The sequence below is a fragment of the Sphaeramia orbicularis genome, chromosome 14 (assembly GCF_902148855.1).
Source record: "Sphaeramia orbicularis chromosome 14, fSphaOr1.1, whole genome shotgun sequence".
In the NCBI taxonomy this organism is placed as follows: Eukaryota; Metazoa; Chordata; class Actinopteri; order Kurtiformes; family Apogonidae; genus Sphaeramia; species Sphaeramia orbicularis.
In genome coordinates this window covers 29,107,686-29,130,491 of record NC_043970.1, presented here as the reverse complement: position 1 = coordinate 29,130,491, position 22,806 = coordinate 29,107,686, and the positions used below count along the sequence as shown (strand labels likewise).

Below are 22,806 nucleotides of genomic sequence, written 5' to 3'. Positions count from 1 at the left end.
AACTGACTTTAAAAAAAAACTTAATACACTGAGGAAACACTGGGGCCAACTAACAACTGCTTGCTGCAGCTTAATGGGCAGAAAGTAGTGTAGATGCATCACCTTAAGACCAAAACTTTTGTTGAGCTGTAAACAAGTCTTTACAGACAGTGGAAAACAAACCGCTTTCCCACCAGTAGACTGAGTGTAACAATGTGAATGTCTTGGAGTCAATGCGTGAGTGAGACAAGAATAGAAAAGAACAGCCATCAACTTGAGCCTGTAATTACTGCCAGTGTACATGTTGTATTGTATATCTCAGCAGCAGCGGCCTTTTCTTTCAAGATTTTGACTAATGGTGACAACAAGTAGGAGAGCATCAAGAGACAAAACGAGAAACATTTCTACAGTATTTGTTGTTCTCTACTTACTCTTATTGTCCAAATCTCACATTATTCAAAGGGCATTATTTACACAGTCTTTTCCAACTGTATTTACAGTACCAGTTTGTTTTGCTTCCATTCTGTGTAAAATAATTACATTCATAAATGCTGAGTGTGGTTGTTCTAGCCAAGACCTTGACATTTCCTGTTTATCTTTCTATCTCTCATGATTCCCAAATTCTGATACTGTGAAATAAATTTTTCATTCTTTCCTCAAATACCTGAACTCACCCACTGACCAAATGCAAGAAAGTCATGAAACTATGAGAGATACAGAGGAAGAACCAAGCAAAACACAAAAAACAAACAAAAAAACCTGATGTTTATAAAAAAATAATATATCCTGAAGTATTTTGTTGAGGATGCAGAGGTGCCAGACACAGATAACACCTGCAAATGTGGCACATTATTCTTTGTGAAAACTCTGAGATTCATCAGAGATTTAGACAAAGGGAGGATTTCTTATGTCAGTTCCAAGAACGAGGCATGAATCATAGCAGCTCTCACTGTTCAGTGCAGTGGTCTTACTGTGAAAGAGAAGAATGAAGAATAACAAAAGGAAAAAAAAAAAAAAAAGTGAGAGATTGAATATTCTTCTTTATTATTGATCAAGCATTTATTTAACCAGAAGATTAAACTTGCTTCTTGAGAGAGACCTAATAATGTATGAGCAAAGTACAGTGTAACAACAAAAATCATTACACATTAATGATTTCATTCTGAGTAAAAAAAAGTATTTTTCTCTGACAAAATAGGCCAGGAAACCAAATCATTACATGCATGGTGATATTTATTGGACATAAAGGGAAGTGAAGAGGAGGCAGTGTGCATCTATAAAATGTCCCCACAGTCTAGAATACTAAATATATCCAAAGAAAATGATAATTAAAGATTCAGAGAACATCACACAAAACGTACAGAATCTATTTATGTTTTTGTTTTGATGTGGCTTTTTTTATTTTCAAGAACCTTTTAGTTGGAAACAGTCTGAGTAAAAAGCTTATATTCAAAATTCCAGAAAAATGCAAGAAACTATGAATTGTCACTTGAACACAAGCCATAATCTCCAGGTCTGCCTTTTACTGTCAGGCAGAACAGAAGGCACTGGAACCATTTAACTCCTGGCCAATCAGAGCTTTCATTAACATCAGAGTTAATTGACTTAATCTACTCCAGGGAATAAAATTAAAATTTCCATTAATTAATCTTTCACGCGTCCTTTTGATTACAAGATAGAGTCACTGTAAATTACTGTTTCCCCAAGAGTCTTATAGAAAGGACAATTCACACACAGAATATAAAAATATATACAATAATGGAGAAAATGTCCATGTTTTGCTGGAACATGGAGACTGTTATTTGGTGTCTGGGCTGTCGCAACAATTTCGCTCACTGTTGAAAAATTCACCATCACATTGAGAATAATGTTGTTTTTTTCACAGTTTCCATCAGGGTGTGTATTCAGTGTGGTCTTGAAATGCTTGATGTACCATTTGACAGAACAGCCAGTAGACATGTAAGAACATAATTTGCTCATCATAATGGACAAATCAGGGGCACGCCAGCTTCAATCTCTGTCATCTGTTGTGTGATGGTTCCTCTCTTCTGCGGGTCATTTTGCATGCAGGGACATTAAAGGCTGCATAAGACAAAATGGTGTAGACAGCATTTATACACTGTGTAAGTTCTAAAAATTCTTCAAATGAAGCAGAAACGGCCATGAAGCACCGCCAGCCACTTCAACTAGCTCCTGCAATGTGATTTCTATTTAGCTGCTGTCCAATTGTTGTGGCGTTTGACAGCAGCCTCTTTTGTCTTTTTTTCCCTCTTTTGTATCTTCTCCAATCATGCAAAAGAATAGTAAATGATTAGAAAGACAGGTTAATTTTATCCCCAATAGTTTTCCTGCCAACATTCATTGAAGAAATAGCGCTTCATGACACTAACAGTCACTCTTTTACCCAGCTTTTAACCAATTTAAGTCCGAAGTCAGAGGCTTCTCTTTAATAGGATAATAAGAATTGTATCCCACAATGAAAAGCTCTGCAAACACTGCCGTCTGACTTATGCCATAGCTCATAGTAATATACTAGTGTTGTCTGCGAGCTCTTGCTGACATTAACAAGATAGCCTTTCAAATATCATGGCCTTTGGGACTGGGTCACAGTTACTATTTATAGAAGGTCAAGACTTCATGATAGTTTGGCTCGCTGGAGTGATAACTGAAAATAGAGTGGGTTTAGTAGCTGTTCTACAGCTGATTTGGTGTCTGTCATTGCCCCAGGCTCCTGCACAGATGTGATCTTCACACAGACTCTGAGTTGCTGGTTTATAACTGCTTACTGTACTTCCACTTACATGACTTGTGATGTGATACGGTAGCATGGAAATGTTAAACGCTGCAGTGCTGCTGTTTGTGTTTAAGAGCAGACAAGGGTACAAGTGGAACCTGATCCTGAGTTTTTAACAAAACACTTCCCTAAAGCTGTCATGTAACGCAGCAACTTATAAATATATTGCCTCCAAAAATAGGATAATTAGCTGAGTTTGCAGTGTGTTGTCTTTTGAGTAACAAAATGCATTTTTTTTAATATCATTTGATGTACATTACCATCTGCTGGCCAGAGAACTCCTGCCAGCTATTAAGAGAAAAACAAGTTAGCCACTGTAGCTGCCAGATATTATCATCGGCATCATATTTTCCCCCCATGACATCAGAAAGTAGGCTTCACACAGAAAAGAGCTATGCAGCATATCTGGGAACGTTATTCAATTTTTATACCATGTCATTGTCATTTCTAAAATAATGATTAATTTTGGATTGCTCAAATCAATGCAGGATGTCAACATCATAATTGTCGTGTTCGGGCTGATGAAGACAAGCAAGATTTCACAAAAGAGATGGAGGTTCATTTTGTTCTCACTGCTTTGATCAGCTTCAATAGTGATAAAAGAAATAGTGATCAATCAGTTACAAGTCATTTGTAGGTTTTGATGAGTGTAAATCAGATGAGAAAAGGGAAAAGTCAGAAATGGAGCCTAATTGAGCTGTTTTTTGTTTTTGTCTGATAGGGTTTAAAGTGTGAAACAGAGAGATGACGTTACAGTGAGTAAATGAAAATAATTTCAATGCCCCTCCCTTTGCCCAAAATGTACCCTCTGCTCCACCCTCTGCTTAATATTTATAGCTGTGCCTTTAAAATGCTGGGGGTGATCCTGTGGGTTGGGTGCCTGTCTTGCTGTGTGTCTGGCCCTGGTGGTGAGCGTCTGCTGTCTTTCCTTCTACATTCAGCCAGAGCCCTGAGCTGCCAAAACTTGTGCCACCATGTCTAAACCATTGTCTGACCATGATAAGAAAAAACAGATTTCAGTGCGAGGCCTTGCCGGTGTTGAAAATGTTTCAGACCTGAAGCAGAACTTCAACAGACATCTCCACTTTACGCTGGTCAAGGACAGAAATGTGGCAACAAAAAGGGATTACTACTTCGCTCTTGCAAACACCGTTCGGGACCACTTGGTTGGCAGGTGGATCAGAACCCAGCAGCACTACTATGAGAAAGATCCCAAAGTAAGTTGAAGTCACAGGAAACATACAGTGAACTAGGATAGTTAAAGATTATAATGTATGTCATAATACTGTTAATACTGGAAAGCATGTTTAATCTCAGACTATTTGTCTCATCTTCAGTGTGTATAAGGATCTCCTCCCTTTGTATGGCAGCTTTCATTCTCTTTCTATTCTATAACCTGGATATTTTTAGAGAATACATCAACTGTTTACACATATTTAACATACTTTAACATTCTAGCCATTTACATATGTCCTGATGCCATTATCATGCCCCGTCATGGCATTTGAACTTCAGAAGGACTTCTTAGCGCTCTGCTTGGTATGCTGACATTCTTATAGTGTGTTGAAACATAAAACCTCTCCATGACCTTCTGCGCCCATCCTGACCACACCATAAAGCACATAGCCTTTACTTGTGTCATATGAGCACATACCTCGAAGGGCAAATAGGTTCTTATATAAAGCAGCCCTTATAGAGCTTGTTGCTAGAGCAGGACCTCTGGAAAATAACTCAATGTATGTAAAGTGTTTCAATAAACAGTGAATAAAAGTTAAAGGAGCCTTGAAAGAACAAAAGGAAACTGCAGGTTGGAAAGCGAAATTAAACTTTGCCCAGACATGCATTCACTTAGTGGCACAAAAACCTCCCTTATAAGATCATTAATAACCTGCTGAATAAAGGGGATCATTTTTCTTTTCTAAACATTGGAGGAAATTTGCTTGCTAACTTTAACTTATTCTGTATTGTTATTGTTCTTTTTTTTTGGGCTGTGCCAAAGCTATAACGTATTAATCTCAGTGAGGACACATTTATTTTGTACATTAAGTTAGTTTCCAGGAGCTGTTTATGCAAAGGCTACAGGGCTAAACCTCTAATTCCAACCTCATGATTGTGTCACCTTGTTTTTTTTCGCTCTAGACTAAAAGGTCAAAGGTGCATCCTTTAAAGGTCTACACGGAAACCTGGGTCAGGGAAGACATTTAAGCTCAGTCCAGGGTTTTGCTCTTTACTTAAGATCTTATTAAGCTTCAATTTCTTCAAAATTGTTATTTATCACTGTGTTAATATGAATATCTGAAAAAAGAAGCTAATCAGTGAAATGAGATGATACAACGATTGAAGTCGGATCAGATTTGGAGCATACAGTTATAAATAATTCATTAGATCCTGTAAAGCTGCACAGTGATATGACTCTGTCACTCATTAATTAATATTTTACACATTTTTCTGAACCACTTTTGTTGCTCCAGACTTGTACTCACAATGACTTGGTATCAGGCTCATGCTGACCTTTACAGCGACCTCTACAGGAGCTATTTTTGCCTGAGCCAAAATGTTGGTGTTATGTAACACCCAAAGCAATTTGTCCCCGCGGTCGCCTCTCTTCTCTCCTCTCTTTTGCCTTTCCTCCACAGCTTGTGTCCCTTTACCATGTCAAAAAAAACCAAACCTATAACAACTAAATGGCAAAGGCTAAACACAAGCTCAGGTGGCGAACCCCTGACCATGAAGATAAATTGCCAAGCTTCAAGTATTCCTTGACATTTGGCGTGTAATTTCAGTGGTTTTTGGTTTCACAGCCACATTTGTACCCATCATGCTGCAGTAAAGAGCTGCTGTAAGCCCATACTGTCCCCTCAGCCATGACATCAGTGTATAATGGTATTAGATCATTAAATAAACACAATATATTTCTATATTGATATGTTACATGTTATCTATATTATAAAAGCTAAGTGGCCTCTGTGTGCATGCATGCATGTATGTGTGTGTGTCTTAGGAGTCACGCAAAATCTGGAAAGAGCTGACTGCTGCAGTTTGGCATACTGATGTATTTTTGGTCAAGGAACAGACCAACAAAAATGCCAAGTTGATAGGACCAATATTTTAGGATATATTAGTAATTTTGGAATACAATAGCCTTACAATCACAGTGCTATATCCAAACGCTTTGGCGGTAACTGCTGGACAAATGCGGTACAGCATGCATGAATACACAACAGCATAGAAAATACCACATCTAGAACCCTTGGATCCCCATGGGCCAATGCGGCAGTTGTATTATATTATTGTAGGAAGAAGTAGTGATGGGAACGAGACCGCCTATGTGGAGACCGAGTCAAGACCAAGTCTTTGAAGGGTCGAGACTGAGTCGAGACCAAGACTATAAAAAGTCAGTTTTCATAACCATGATTTAATATCACCCCAGTTAATAATCAACAGTTTGCCCTACAGACATTCTTTCTTCCGGGGAAGAACTCAACACTTAAATCAATAAGAATATAGAAAGAACATATAAATAGAATACATGGAGTTAGTGGATAAATCACACCATTTAGTCTGAAAATAAGGACCTCAAAGTGAGCACCTCTTTGTCTTGTTAAAAATACTTGTGCTTTTATTGGAGTTATATCTTTTAAGTATATGTAGAGCTAACCACAGCAGTAAGAAGCCATTTTTCAATAAAAAGAACATATTTCAGTGCTGGAAACATTGTTTTCTCTGTGAAATCAGAAATGTTACTGTACAGTGTTAATATTAGTATACATTTATCACTTTACAGATTTATTCCCCACTTTAAAACATTTGATAGAAAAACAAGTGTAATAACATTACCTTGAAGCACCAATGTATCTTATGTACCTTATCATACAGCGTGTGTACTACATCTCCCTTGAGTTCTACATGGGCCGCACCCTTCAGAACACCATGGTGAACCTTGCATTGGAGAACGCCTGTGATGAGGCTATGTACCAGGTGAGATCAAGACGCTAAGCCCCTCGTATATGTATGTATATGTATATGTATATGTACATGTGTATGTGTATGTGTATGCATATGTATATGTTTATGTATATGTATATGTATTTGCATATGTATACGTGTATGTGTATGTGTACGAATATAAACATATGTGTGTGTGTATGTGCATCCATGCTTTTAAAAATGTATACAATGAATGACTGGTTTAACTGGTCCATGTTGTGGTCTGTAGTTGGGTCTGGACATGGAGGAACTGGAGGACATGGAGGAAGATGCTGGTTTGGGTAATGGTGGCCTGGGCAGACTTGCTGGTAAGGAGCTTTTTTCCAATAGTTCTTGCTGTACTTGAACACAATCTCACTCCTGTCGACTATTATAACATTTGAACATTTGAGTCAGATTACTCCTTCACTGTCCTCAGCTTGTTTCCTGGACTCCATGGCTTCACTGGGTCTGGCTGCCTATGGTTACGGTATTCGCTATGAATTTGGCATCTTCAACCAGAAAATCGTCAATGGCTGGCAGGTTTGTTTTTTTTTAGTTTTTAGCCGTCTACGTATGTGTACTTTTTATCTCATACTGGTGTTGCCTTTCTCACTGATTATCCTGGTCGGTCATTTTCTATGTCTGGCTCAGAACCCAGTCACTTAATGAGTCTGAATAATGCGTGTCATTATCCAGGTTGAGGAGGCTGATGATTGGCTGCGCTATGGCAACCCTTGGGAGAAAGCACGTCCTGAATATATGCGTCCTGTGCACTTCTACGGCAGAACCGAGCATCACCCTGATGGCGTCAAATGGGTTGACACACAGGTGAGATTATACACTGCTTCATTTCTAAACTCCATTCATATTTGAATTCATGTTCATAGATGTAGATATTCTCAGTTAACTGATATTATTATGTGTGTCAAATGTCTCCTCCTTTGATCATTTTGGCAGGTGGTGCTGGCTCTTCCATATGACACCCCTGTTCCTGGATACAGGAACAATGTTGTCAACACCATGAGGCTGTGGTCCGCAAAGGCACCCTGCGAGTTTAACCTTAAAGACTGTACGTGTCTCACAAAAAGCATTTAACTATCCAGTGTGTAAGAACCGGTTCTCATTCGACCTACCTGGTTAAATAAAGGTTAAAAATCTAATAGCAGAAACACAATATAATACTCATAATTAAGTTTAATTACCTGAAAATAAGACTTGCTGTGTTTTTGTTACCTTAGAGCACCATGTTTACAACACAACGTGGGCCAAAACAGGCCCGCCAAAGGGTCCAATCCAGCCCATGGGATGAATATGTGAAATGTAAATGTAAAATACACTGGTGATTTTAACGATCAAGGGTGTCAAAATCATTTTAATTCAGGGGCCAGAAACAGAAATTTGATCCCAAGTGTTAGACAAGTAAAATACTATCATAATAAATAATGATAAGTCTAAATTTTTCTCTAATGTAAAATTGTAAAAATTGTTGTAATATAAAATGTAAAATTACATAAAGATTTTTACATTTACAAACTATCCTTTGACAAAAAGAAGGAATAATCTGAACAAATATGAACATCCTGAAATGTCTTAAAAGAAGTAAGTGCAATATTAACAATATTCTGACTGTTACTAAATGTTGTGTGTATTTGTAGATGTGTGTGATCTGTAAGTTGTAATGCACATGTATAAATGATAAGGTGAGATATGATATTGGTAAAATTTCATATATTTTTCAGGAGAAATTTCAGGTTGTTCATTACTGTTCATGTTATTCATATTTTTTAAAAGGTACTTTGTAGATGTGAACATTTTCATGATGTAATTTGACTTTTTTCAGTTATTATTTTACTGGTCAGGCCCAGTTGAGTACATTTTGGGCTGTATGTGTCCTCTGAATTACAATGGGTGTGACACCACCTGCATTTCACTATTATGTCGACTACAGTTGTTATTCTTTCAACCAAACAAACCAAACACTAGCTCAGTAGAGCATTTTTTCACAGCATTTGTTGGGAATTTTTATTTTGTTGTTGCATTTTTCAAGCATTTTTTACAGACCTATGTCACTACATCTTACACACTGAGCCTCTAAACTTGTAAGAATAATGCAAGGACCATTGAGAATGAGCAAAGATAAAAAGAGCTGCTTTTGTTCTTCCCTTTACAGTCAATGTGGGCGGCTACATTCAGGCTGTTTTGGACAGAAATCTGGCTGAGAACATCTCCCGTGTGCTGTATCCCAACGACAATGTAAGAAATCATGGGTAGATTTTAATTAGAGCCGCACTTATAATGATGGGTAGGCATTCAGTTGTGCACCTAGCTTTGAGAAAACAGCAGGATATTTAAAAGTGAAGATGATATTAAAAGAAAAATCATACAGACTCTACGACTCCTGGATGGCTCTTATATTATTATGTGGTTCCTATGCCCTATAGAGTGGGTGGAAGATAATACAGTATCGTTAAGGCAGGTATTGTAGCTTGGCTAATAAATGGATTTCCATAATTTGGAAGTCAGCTACAGTGCTGTCCTTTGTCTTCTGCGAGAGCTACTGTCAGCTCTTCTGGCTTACTCTGAAGCTGTCTTTTTTATCTGACCACCATGTGCTGGCTCCCTGAAGGCTCAAGAAGGAGGATTTGGTTGATAACCATCTAGCCCTGAGCTTTAACTCAAAGTCAGTTCTGGTAATTTATGTCCGTGCAAGTGAGAGCAGAAACTACAGTGGCTCTGATATTCAGTGTAGTCCATATTATCGGTCCCATTCTCTTATGGATTCTTTTAGCTATTTTACTGCTGTATATTAACAAGCCAGTATGATCAGTGGTTGATCTAATTTCTTAATTGTTGCAAAGGCATATCCACAGTAAAAACCACAAAACCATCTGAAGGCAGCATTTTCCGGTCACACAGATTTAACACAAACTGATCATCTGAAAATTTTCTCCTTTCTTTATTTTTGCACATTTTGTCATTATGAGTTGCCTGATTTTCAGGGCAAGAAAAAAAACCCACTATTTTAAAATTTTAAAAAGATATTCCCGTTCACACGCTGAATATTTCTCTGTTCTGATTTGCATATTTTTATGTGATGAATTTCTAATGTGGTTAAAGAAAATGTTCAATTATATGCACATATGAAATGTACTAGATTAAGACTACATTTACATATTAAAGCTATGTTCTGTTTAATATGGAAGGAATGGGATAATTGGATTGAAAGCTTATAGACATACCTGTAGATGTAGCATAGCTGTACTTTTACCCCACTTTTCTTCTATCCAGTCAAATACATTGAATTACTTTATTAATGACTAAGAACTATATTCATGTCTGGTTTAAGAACAGAAACAGACAAATATGTGTCTTTATCCTCAGTTCTTTGAGGGGAAGGAGCTCCGTCTGAAGCAGGAGTACTTTGTGGTTTCTGCCACCCTGCAAGACATCATCCGTCGTTTCAAGGTCTCTAAGTTTGGCTCCAGGGAGATTGCTCGCACAGACTTCACCAAACTGCCTGACAAGGTGAAGCTAAAACTCAACAAAATAGATTCTGTCAAAAATGAAATGATTTCCCCCTGATGTTCCCTCTGTGCCTCTGTTGCACTGGTTCTGCCTGTGTGTTGAACTCTATATATGTGGGTTTTATTATATCTGGTGAGAGAAGTTCAAAAGAACAGTAACAACAAAGAAGAGCATATAATTCTGAATAGACATTTAATGAGGTGTATTGCTTACTCAGGTTGCCATCCAGCTGAATGACACTCACCCAGCCATGGCTATTCCTGAGCTGATGAGGGTTCTGGTTGATGAGGAGAAACTAGGCTGGGAAATGGTGAGCAACAAATAAAACAAACTATTTTTCATGGCTTTCAAATAGTATATTATGATATATTGCCAGTAATTATTCACAGTGTTTTTTGAGACCATTTCTTCTGACACTAAATTATTTTGTGTGTTATAATATCACTTATTCATGTCTTTTTACTGATGCTGAGGCCTGGGACATCTGTGTTCGTACCTGCGCCTACACCAACCACACCGTCCTCCCTGAAGCTCTGGAGCGTTGGCCTGTTGACCTGTTTGCTCATCTGCTCCCTCGTCACCTGGAAATTGTGTATGAGATCAACCGCCGCCATCTGGAGGTTAGCAATCCACATTGCAACTTGTTAAAATATCCATAATGTGCTGCATGAAATGTGTCCTCATAATACAAAGCTGCAGCAGCACAGCAAGAAAGCAAGCAAAGTTTATGTCTCTAGCACCTTTCACGGACAAGAGAAGTCACAAGTGCTTCAAAAGAGACAAAAAAAATACAAATAAGAACAGATAAAATTACAATCATAAAAGGGTGTAAATTTAAAATAATCATGGTAGTTGTATAATAATCCTTTATCTACTGCCATTAAAACACCAATAACACAGCTTATTAAGACCAAAAAACTAAGATCTGTACTATACCCCATGTACTTTTTCTTCCTGCAACACAGGTAAGGAAAATATATGCATGTGATGCCAAGATATTTAATATTTCTAATTAAAGGTGTGTTTGTGGCAAACTCTAAATAATACAGAAAGAAAAGAAAAGAACAGACTCCAGATGTTCCACATCATACATTTGTTGATGCTCTTCTAGTTTTCGTTGTAAACTGATTCTTTTGTAAAGTTGCTATGAAAAGGAACAACAGAAGAACTCATTAAATGCAGAAAATAACTATACAGGTTGGAACTAGAACATAAGTGCTGTAAGTTTTGTGAAAGTTAAAGCCCAAATGACGTTTATTGGTTTTTAATTGCAATACCTGTCAGATTTAAGTTATACTAACTCCCACGTCTCTGCTGGAGGAAGTTGAGTGTTTATGACTTAAAGCATGTTTTATCAGCTGTCAGGCTGCCAAATCAGCACAATATAGATAGGGCAGTTCTGCGTTTGGAAATACTCTGACAACTGCTAATTTGTTATTATTTTCAAGTAGGTATGTTAATGTAATATAACACATTGCCATTAAAATACAATTTGACCACAACAAAAAAACACACAAGTCCAATTTGTGTTGTCTTGAACTTGGCAGAGAGTTGCTGCGAAGTATCCTGGTGATATTGGTCGCCTGTCTCGTATGTCACTAATTGAGGAAGGTGGACAGAAGAGGATCAACATGGCCCATTTGTGCATTGTGGGTTCCCATGCCGTGAACGGTGTGGCCCAGATCCACTCTGACATCCTTAAAGCTACCATGTATGTCCCTGGAGTAAAGGCATCTACCTAAAACTGCACAGTGAATCATATTGCATCTCTTTTTTTTCCACTTCTATTTTCTTCTCCTATATCTTTTCTTGTGCTGCTGTATTATGTTATCTATATGTGATGCTTCAATCTGCCTACAGTTTCAAGGACTTCTATGAAATGGAGCCACACAAGTTCCAAAACAAGACCAACGGCATCACTCCTCGCCGCTGGCTGGTGATGTGCAACCCTGGTCTGGCTGAGGTCATCGCTGAGGTCAGCTGCGTTTACAACATTTCACACATACATAGTAGTAGATGTATTTCCGTTATAGGCGTTAATCTTTGGGATGGTCTGGAAGATCGATTCAAACAGTCTAAAGCAATTAAAACTTTTAAAAAGATGTACAAATTAACTGTTATTCAAAAATATAGAGCTCAGGATTGACTAAAGAAAATATTTGTTTAAAAGACTAGGATCAATATTGGTAGTTGACATAAGGACATGATTTACCTAAATTAAATATAAATTCTCTTCTGTTGTATATTTAGCAATGATTACATTGAATTTTTGTTTGTTTGTTTCTTTTCATATGGAAACATTGTGTTAATTGTAAATAGGGTTAGGCAAAATAAGTCTTAACTTCAGCCTAGACCCTTTCGGTCGCATTGTATATGGAACAATGGATATGTTGTTTTTGTTTGTTGTTTAGAATAATTAATGACCAAATAAACTGCTACTACTACTACTACTACCACATTAAGCAAAAATAATAAGACAGAACAACTTTCACTGATCAGCCTTTTTTGGTTTCTGTTTGTTTAGAGGATTGGCGAGGACTACATTCGTGACCTCGATCAGCTGCAGTCTCTTCGCAACTTTGTGAATGATGACGCCTTCATCCGCGATATTGCCAAAGTGAAGCAGGTGAAGCATTGCAAATGATCAGGATTTAGACTAAACGCTGCAGTTTAAGCGTCTGTCTGATACTAACACTGACATGATGTGAAAGTGTGACAGTTTCAACACGACACGTTGTGAAAAGTTAATTCCCCCGTCCTTGTCACAGCTTGGTATGCAAATCTAAGCTACACACTAGCAGCTTATAATACTCTACACCAAGCACCCTGCACCTGAAACATACACAGATTATGACTAGTAATACACAACATTACTTCTAAGAGGCTCCACATGCAAAAAGCCAATTAGTTTGTTTCTCTGTGACCGTTTAATCTGCAGTGCGTTCACTAATGTAGTTGGTATGTGAACGAAAACCTCATCATTTGCTTTTACTGACATGTGTAATGTTGTTTTGTTAAAACTCTTGAGAGGGGTCGACAGTCATACAACTTATAAATACCTTAACTCATGAAGACCTAGTGCTACTTTTGTGGCCATTTCCAAATGAATTTTTCTCTCTATTTAACCTTTCTTAAGAGATTTATCACCATTGATTGTAATATCATCCTCCGTATTTTGTGTTTTTTTTCAGTGTAAATCATGCATTTTTTTATATTGAATTTACTGATCATGTAGATGTTCAAAAAAGCACAGATTAAAATGGAGGGTTATTAAATCAGAAACAGAGAAAACTGAAGAAAAAGTGACTTTTTCAGCTAAGACATCCATGACTGAGCTAAAAACAAGTGTCTCCATCCACTGTGATTGATCCAACTCCATGGGTTTTACTGGTGAATCAATGTTGTAGAAGATGACAGGGTTTCCATAGTAACTACAGACTGTCTGAACATCCAAATGGGTCATATCTGATGACCATGAAAAGATGACAAACTCTATTTTACACCAATTATTTACATGCATTGATAGGTTTAGTGGATCAACAGGTATTAAACAGTTTAGATCAACAGATGATTTTTGTCACCAGTAGCTGTTTGGGGTCTTTATGGGTTAAATTTGACATAATGATGAAAATATTTTGAAAATGCAGGAGAATAAGTTGAAGTTTGCTGTGCACTTGGAAGAGCACTACAAGGTAAAGATCAACCCCAACTCTATGTTCGACATTCAAGTCAAGAGGATCCACGAATACAAGCGCCAGCTGCTCAACTGTCTGCACATCATCACCTATTATAACCGTACGTTTTAAATCCTCTGGTTCACATTGTAACACAACACATATCACTGGTCCTTTAACCACTTGATGTTTTCTATAGGCATCAAGAAGGAGCCAAACAAGCAGTGGACTCCAAGAACCATTATGATTGGAGGAAAGGTTTGTTTACTTACCTCCTAGACTGCACACAATAACGTCTTCTAACATCAGATAGTACATAGTTATTTGCTTGTCCCTTCTTGCAGGCTGCTCCTGGATACCACACTGCCAAGATGATTATCCGTCTGATTACAGCTATTGGAGAGGTGGTCAACAATGACCCTGTTGTTGGAGATCGTCTCAAAGTCATCTTTTTGGAGAACTACAGAGTTACTCTTGCAGAAAAAGGTAATTCACAAAAGTCACCCTTGAGCCCAGACCCTGTAGGCTGGCTTGTATTGTTTGGTTTCTATCTGTTACAGTGTTTGTCATCCAGGTCGTTTTCTTCACCGCAGATGTCGCCTGTCAGGACTTTTTTCATTAGCAATATCAGTTGTGCATTACAGCTGTGTATTATATCAAAAAAAGCTGGTTAGAATCATTAACCCTCTGCTTCTGTCTCTGTTCAGCCATCCCTGCAGCTGACCTGTCAGAGCAGATTTCCACAGCTGGCACAGAGGCCTCTGGCACCGGCAACATGAAGTTCATGCTCAACGGTGCTCTGACTATTGGCACCATGGATGGAGCCAATGTGGAGATGGCAGAGGAGGCCGGCGAAGACAACCTTTTCATCTTTGGCATGAGGGTGGATGATGTTGATGAACTTGACAGGAAAGGGTAAGGAGTATCTTCATCTTCCAACTCCCCATACATGTTTTAGCTCAACTTTAGCTTCAGATTTAAGTTACAGATTTTAATAATTACACCAGATTTTGTTTTGTTGGGATGAAATCAGACTATATCACCCCCATGTCAGATTCATTATCATAGAATTAATGGATGTAGGTTTGGTCTTAAAGGTTCAGTGTGTAATTTAGTGCCATCTAGTGAATAAATTATAGATTGTAACCAGCCCTTTGTAGAGATAATGTTTGTAATACATGAGATATTAACCAGATGACGTAAGATACATGATTTGACTTGAGTCAGACTTGCGTCACAATATTCAGGACTTGAAACATGAAAACTAAAACTAACAAAAGATGTCATGACTTGGACAGTATTTATCTTGTGATGTGGGGCTAATGACAATGATATGTCAACCAGCTCCAGAACAGGAACAGGAGGGCAGGAGGTCATGTCTGTTTATGATTGAATGACTTCTCATGCGATGAGTGTCAGTCATTGAAAACAGGCTCTAACTGAATTAAGAGACAGAGGAGGAATGAAGAAAACCATGTAAGATAGATGATCAGAAGTTTGTATGATTTGACTCACCACTTGCTTGACCTGGACTATGACTTTCCTTGTCCCGTGTGGATTTTGAAGATTTGACCTGCTCAATTTTTACCAGAGAAACAAAAGACATGCTTGACATCGAAGGTTAAGACTCAATATGTCTTTACCACCTTCACAATATTCAGCCTTTAGTTTTGATTCGATTCATAATGTTACTGAACCTAGACCTGACCGACAGAATCAACCCCAGATCATAACACTGTCCCCACAGGTTTGCACTGTAGGCGCTAGGCATGATGGGTAATCATGTCATCTGCTTCTTCTCTCATTCTGATATGCCCATCGCCCTGCAACAGCGTCAATCTGGACTCATTAGACCACATGACCTTTTTCCATTGAACAAAGTCCAATCTTTATACTCTCTATAGAACTGATGGTTGTAAAAGAAATGATAAGCTACTCACTGCATCAGTTAGAGTTAAAGAACTTGTGCCTGAAACATCTTCATCAATTTTCATAATTTTCTTCGTATTCTTTAACTTAGTCAAATCTATGTGGAAACTAAAGTCTAATAAAAATGGGAAATAACGTTACTCTGTAGATATTTCTGCAGTATGTACATTGCATATGTTCCTAAATCTTGCAAAAGGGATCTTTAACATTGAGAGAAACACGACCTGCCATCTACATGCACATCATCTTGAACTGAAATCTGTATAAACACATGGATAATTTCTTTTTAACCTCCGAAGACCCAGTTATGGGTTTTCTGTCCACGTTTGTGGACAAGAGTTTCACAACTTTATACAAAAAAACAAAAAAACAAAACAAACAAAAAAAACTGTCAACTGTAAAGGACATTCAATAAAAAATAAAAAACTGCATCATGATGTTTCCAATGTGGCAATTATTTAATTAAAAGAAGCCAAAACTTGTACTTTCCCAGGTCTCAGGAGGTTAAATGCGGTTTCAAATATTGAGTGATAGGATCTAACGAAACCAGGTTATTCTGATGTAAGTTTTTGTGATTTTGTTTTCTAAACAAACTCAAGGCAAATGCTGTATGCTGACTTTCCTATCATAACTTTCCTAACTTTAATGATGATTCTATATAATTCAAAAACAGTACATAGGACTTCACCAAAACCCCTAAAGATGCATCTGTTTCCAAATCATCCTGTTCCAGCCTGCTGCTCTGTTCCCTCCATACAAAATAATTCATGGCTCAAACTTCCGTATAGACATTCACAGTTCCCTGTAGATGGACTGTAATGATCCTTGCACTTTTATGACTTTGCCTCTATTGCCATCAAGTTATTGATTTTTTTGTTCTCCTTGCCTGTTTATTTGTACTTTTGTAGGTCCATTTGGAGTAATATTTGAAAAAAAATAAATAAATAAAAATTCTGGCAAACAGGCATACACAATGTACATCCAGCTACACAAGGAACTCTGCAGTCTCTAATAAGTGTTTTAGTGGTCATTGCTTTCTTAGATAACACTCTGCTATTTGCACACTCACAGTCAAGGACAACCTACAAAATGACATTTTCTGCACAAATAGGTGTGGCAAAAGAGGACTCGCTGATACTTCTGTGTGGGCTTTGACTAGGCCATTATGAATGGATTGTTACTATGGCAACACAGTAGCGCTTGTGTTTTTCTGAATGTGTCTTGCTTAGATACTGCGCCGAGGAATATTACAACCGCCTGCCAGAGCTGAAACAGGCTATTGACCAGATTGCTGGAGGCTTCTTTAGCCCAAAGCAGCCTGACCTGTTTAAGGAAATTGTCAACATGCTGATGCATCATGACAGGTAAAGACACATCTAACATTAAGCAGCCTGAGGCACAGACACGCATGCACACATACAAATAAGTGCTGTACGAGTATGAACTTGAATATCTATGCAAGAAAAAAAAAAGGTAAACTCACTGGCATTTCCATTCACACCAGTACACTACATACCATATGGTATACATGCACTGGACTTTTTGTGTATTATGTGTTATTTGCATTGTGTCCTCATAGGTTTAAGGTGTTTGCTGACTATGAAGACTACATGAAATGCCAGGAGAAAGTCAACGCTCTGTACAAGGTATGTTTATAAAAAAAAAAAAAGATGGTTCTTATATTCTATATGCTACCCTTTTTTGTGTAGAAGATAGTCATGCTCTGTTTATCGACCTATAATTTTCCAGCACTCACAAATCCTGCCGCTGTAATTCAGGCAGCAATTTTATAAGATGTATTTTTACCTGTATGCCAACTCTGAAAAGCACATGTGATGTGAAGCATGATGAGTAGTTATCACCATTTTATGCTGTGAACATGCAGTATAAAGGAGTTCCATGCAGTAATAATATTCTAAATTGTCAACAGCTCTAGGAGGCATCGATGAATTAATGCTTCGTCTCCACAGACTGTATCACTCAAATCTCACTAATTAAAGTCTGAATTGTTCACACATGTTTTAGGGCATTTTATTATAGCATATAGCAGCTGATAGTTTACATTATAGCTCTGTTAGCTTTGCTCCGTTTTTAGACACAAAACATCCACAGTTAAACCACAAATCACCTCCATTTTCTGTACAGTTTGTGTTGTCAATAACTGCACTAAAAATTTGTTTGGAATCATCCAAACAAGGTCAAAGCTCTCATAGTATAGTAACGCTGTCATAAACTTCATAATCAGACTTGGCAGTGGAGAAGACATGTTGCAATTTCAGGCTCAAAATTTTTTCACTGTTCGGCAAAAGTATCAGTAGTAATATTATATAGCATAGTAGTAATGTAGTAATATAGTAGTTATAATAGTAGTAAAATAGTAATAGTTTCTTTTTTATCAGCATATTTATTTCACCTGCAAAGTGTTTCTTACCAATTCTCGTGCTCAGTTTGGTTTTGGTGTTAGTTTTCATCAGCTGAGTGGTCACATACCTTCATTGTGAACACTGAACTTCAGTGTATATCTTTGCAATACACTTCATTTGCATTTTTGGCATGACATTAGAATTTTTTTACTCTAAACACAATGATAATTTTAAGTCATTTTTTAATATTTTAAAGTGCAAATACTACATAAAGACAGCAGTGTACAGATATTTTGTACCTTATATAAATGCTATGGCTGCAATGTGTTTCTGTTGTTTTGTTCTCTTCACTGAAAATACAACTTAGAGTTATTGATGGGATACATTAGCATTATTTCCATTGTTTAATTTTTTAAAAAGAGGTGATTTTTATAAGACTAAACTACTCTAAACTTATTTAGTGAAATTTGTAAATGAGATTTTCACTGCATTGTGTTCATTCGTGCATACTAGAAGAATCTAAGTCAGTGATCAGCTATCTTATTAACTTCTTGTCCAATATTGTCATCCTTACACCAGAACCCCAAGGAATGGACCAAGAAGGTGATCTACAACATTGCAGGATGCGGTAAATTCTCCAGTGACCGCACCATCGCCCAGTACGCCCGTGAGATCTGGGGCATGGAGCCCACACTTGAGAAGCTCCCTGCTCCTGATGACAAGCCTTGAACTGGCCACATGGAAACTTGCACCCCATCTTTCCTTGCTAGTATTACACCACAAACGGCCGTAAAGTCTACACGGTAGATCATGTTTCTGTTAAAAGCCCCCATAATCCTGACTCTCGATTAGCACTGAATGCTGCATTCATTACTGGACTGTGTCTTATCAAAACTCTTAAAGTAAACCTATCATTCTTCACAGCTTCTCCAAATTATAACAGCATTGTTCAGTAAAACCACTGTAGTATTTATCACGACAGCAGAAATTGCTAGTTTGGACAGGATTACATGTTTGGGCTTTGTGAATTTATTGGTTATATTTTTTTTTTATGTAAAAACATATTCTTGCATTTCCACTCAGACCCATTCTGAATAAAAGCCATAAAATATGTCATAGCTTGAGTGTTTTTTTTTTAACTTGTGAAAATTCATTTGATTAAAAATCTAAGATATAATTGGGTGCTTCTATGACACTGGGTTCATTTTGGTACCTGGCACTTTGCCAACTTTTTTAGACCCAATAATAAAAGAGAAATTTAGACATATTTCCCGCCAGGATGTACCTAATGATGACCTCAGATAAATGCAAAAAAATTATATTCTTGCTCTGAGCCATCCCAAAATTAATGAATTTTTAATAAAATATTGGGGCCAAAAATAGGACCAAAATTGGGACATGAAAAGCTGTCAGTGCATTTGATCTGAAAAACATGGCTTGAAATGGTCTTATATACCGCTATAAATAAAGACACTGTGTTAAATTTGTCGATCCTAGTGGTTTTTCTAATCCAGACATTCGGGTTTTTCATGAATCGGCAGTCTCATTCCCGGTGTGTAACCCATCGTGTCCACTGGCGTTACATGCGGAACCTGCCCATTTAAACACATATAAATCATGAGTGATTTTGCAGCAGTGGTCATTTTTGTCAAACACTCTGCTTTGCATAATTAGTCTGATTCCCACAGTGTACCTGTGAGAGAATAAAGGGATATTTTAAAAAAATGAAAAATAGTGCGTAATTTTTGTGTCCTTTTTACCGTGTTACAGATTTTTGTATAAAAATAATATAAAAATAACATACAAATGTGTGTTATCTGAAAAATAGTTTCTCTTTTACCTCAGTAAATATTCATTTTTAAAATAGACCCAAAGTGCTTCCAAACTTGCTTCATAACATTAGTCTACAACTGGTTTGAATTTGTATCCCCTCTGTCGTGTTTTTAGGGACCAGTTTCATAGAGGCACCCAATTACCTGTGAACTAGAAGAAAGAAGAATAACATAAACATGTGCCTTTCTGATAAACATTTTTTAATGTGTAACAGATAGTTTTGTGGATTACATTAAAGTGACTAAAGTTCTTATCCACTTATAGTTCTTGTGGAAGTCACTGACCGCAGCTGGGATTAGCCCTTCTTACATTTTGTGAGGACAATGACCTTCAGGGCAGCCACTCAGATGGAAATCAGATCAGAAGAATTGGGTTTGAATATAAGAATACATCACCCATAAACAGTGATGTATAGAGACACAAATCTCCTTCTCATAGATGTTGTATTAACTTTTAACCCTGCATGCATTCTATATTAAATTTCCCTCAAATACAAAAAGGCCTGAGCTTCATTTACACAGAGAGATGAAAACAAGATGATAAGCCATGAGTAGTTGATTAGTGTCAAACAATGATGCCAACAACACAGAGAAAAGACATGATTTTGTTGGAAAGTGACATTAGTGAAAATACACCCGTTAGGTCTCATGTTTTGGGCTGGTATTACATATGACTGATGATACAACTGACGCAAAATAAACCAGAAGCGATGTTGATTTTGCACTTGAGTTTTATGTCAGTTCCAAATAACACTGTGACATGTTCCTGTTCCTTGATGTTCTAGAAATCAATGTCCAGGCAAGTTAAGCATGCTCAGTGACAGGGTGGACATGGTAGGACATGACAGGGAATACGTGTTTAGAGCGTATTCTGAACTTTATTATGAATGAATGAATGAATGAATGAATGAATGAATGAATGTTTTTATTATTGTGTCTTGCATAAAAAAAAAGAAAAAAAAACATGCCCAGCCCTTACATGGGCTTATAAGACACCAAAAATAAACACCAAAAATCAAACACCAGACAATAGGCACAATAGATATGAACAAAACAAAATACTGACCTATTTAAACAAACACATCTGCCGCTTTTTCCAGGGTTTACCAACAAATAATGCTAATTTACATACATTTGAACTAAATAACTGTTTCATCTTGTCATCATCAGTGCTCCAGAACATATCAGGATTTCGGATACACATATCATCAAACAAAGAGGCTCTCAGTTCATCATATAGAGGACAATACAAAAGAAAATGTGATTCATTTTCCAATTCCCCTGAATCACATAGTCCACAAAGTCTGTTTTCTTCTGGGGTTTGGGTGAATCTCCCAGTTTCTAAGGCCAAGGGAAGGATTCCTGTATGCAACTGAGCAATTAGGGACCTTTGGTTCCTGGTCAAATTTGCGCTGACATAAAATTCTGTTTTGTATTATTGTGGTTGATTTCTGTGGTATCAGTATCAGCTGGCCTTTGGATGAATCCTATTTAATTCAAAATGTCCATATAACAGTATGTTTGCTCAGTTATGGCTAATGTAATTGTGCAAGGCTAAGCAGCTATACTTAATAGGACTAATGGGACAAAGGGGGTGAATGGGGATAGTCAGCCACTTTGTGTCTTCTTCAAAAGGGACTGTTTTGGACTGGCCCTTCTTTGACAGGAGGTCACAGTAACTGATGCTCCTGGTTCATCTGACCATCCCCTATCATGTGGACAGGCAGCAAACAATCACAAAAACAGAAATGAAACATGTTTTAGAATGGTGTGTCCTTAACTACATGACAATGAGATTCACCAAGGTGTCACTGTGTTACCACGACACAAATACATGCAGCGACCCGGAGCTCCACACCAATCAGCAACAACAAAGTAGTTAACACCAAATCCGCGCTACTCCAGATTAAAAAAATACTGCGCTGGATGTGTGCCAATTGGGACTGAGTCCTTCACGACAGAGATTATTCGCTGGTGGGCACACAGAGACTTTATCCAGCACAGAGAGGGTTAACTGGTGTCACCACCAACATAAACAAAAGAGAGGCAAGCAAGCAGGAGTCTGGGCTAGGCTGGTAGCTGTGCCACATACTTAGGTTAGGGCTTCTGGCTAAGTGTCTGGACAAACTTGTTCAGGACAGCCAGAAAGCCAGTCTGGAACTCCCTCTCTAGCTGTCTTGCGTTGTGCACATCTTCTCAGAGAAGGATGAACTCCTACCCACGGAGCTTCATTTCCTCCACTTGATTTGCCACAATTTGACAGAAGAAGCGGTTACGTTGCTCCAAGCTAGACCTCATGAGCTCTTGGTTAGCATTCTCCATTTGCCGACCCGCATCCAAGAATCCACGGTCCCGCTCCCTCTTTCGCTTTCCTACATGAAAAGTAATAAAAATGCAAAAATTAATAACAGAACACATGATGAAAGATTCCTACCAGTATGATGTGACATGTGAAATGTCTTACCTGGGCACTTGTAAAGGGCAGGAGATGATGGACGAGGGCTGCTTGAGGCCGAGGGCACAAACAAGCTCACACTTGCATCAGCATCAGAAAAAGACAGAGAGTCCATCTGGTCCATTTCAGCTGTCTGTTCTGTTCTCTGTCTGTGATTTTGGTTGAGCATCAGACTGTTGACCAGTTAGCATTAGAATTAGATTAACTCAACTTTTGGCTGACTAAACAATTGGTGTGCTGCAGACTATTGCTACAGTAATGAACTAAATAGGGATTACTTCTGTGA

The 22,806-nt window shown here is 37.7% G+C and overlaps 1 protein-coding gene across 1 annotated transcript; it reads left to right on the top strand.

Annotated features, from left to right (window-relative positions):
* The first annotated feature begins 3,657 nt into the window (after positions 1-3,657).
* Positions 3,658-19,349, top strand: pygma (phosphorylase, glycogen, muscle A). The gene is made up of 20 exons (XM_030155100.1): positions 3,658-3,990; positions 6,650-6,751; positions 6,990-7,068; positions 7,179-7,282; positions 7,439-7,570; positions 7,700-7,811; positions 8,913-8,995; positions 10,124-10,267; positions 10,485-10,577; positions 10,741-10,887; positions 11,815-11,978; positions 12,128-12,242; positions 12,792-12,893; positions 13,915-14,062; positions 14,141-14,199; positions 14,286-14,427; positions 14,649-14,856; positions 17,100-17,234; positions 17,450-17,516; positions 18,813-19,349. The coding sequence occupies exons 1-20, from the start codon at positions 3,748-3,750 to the stop codon at positions 18,960-18,962; spliced, it is 2,529 nt and encodes an 842-aa protein (XP_030010960.1). The 5' UTR covers positions 3,658-3,747; the 3' UTR covers positions 18,963-19,349.
* Positions 19,350-22,806: the final 3,457 nt, after the last annotated feature.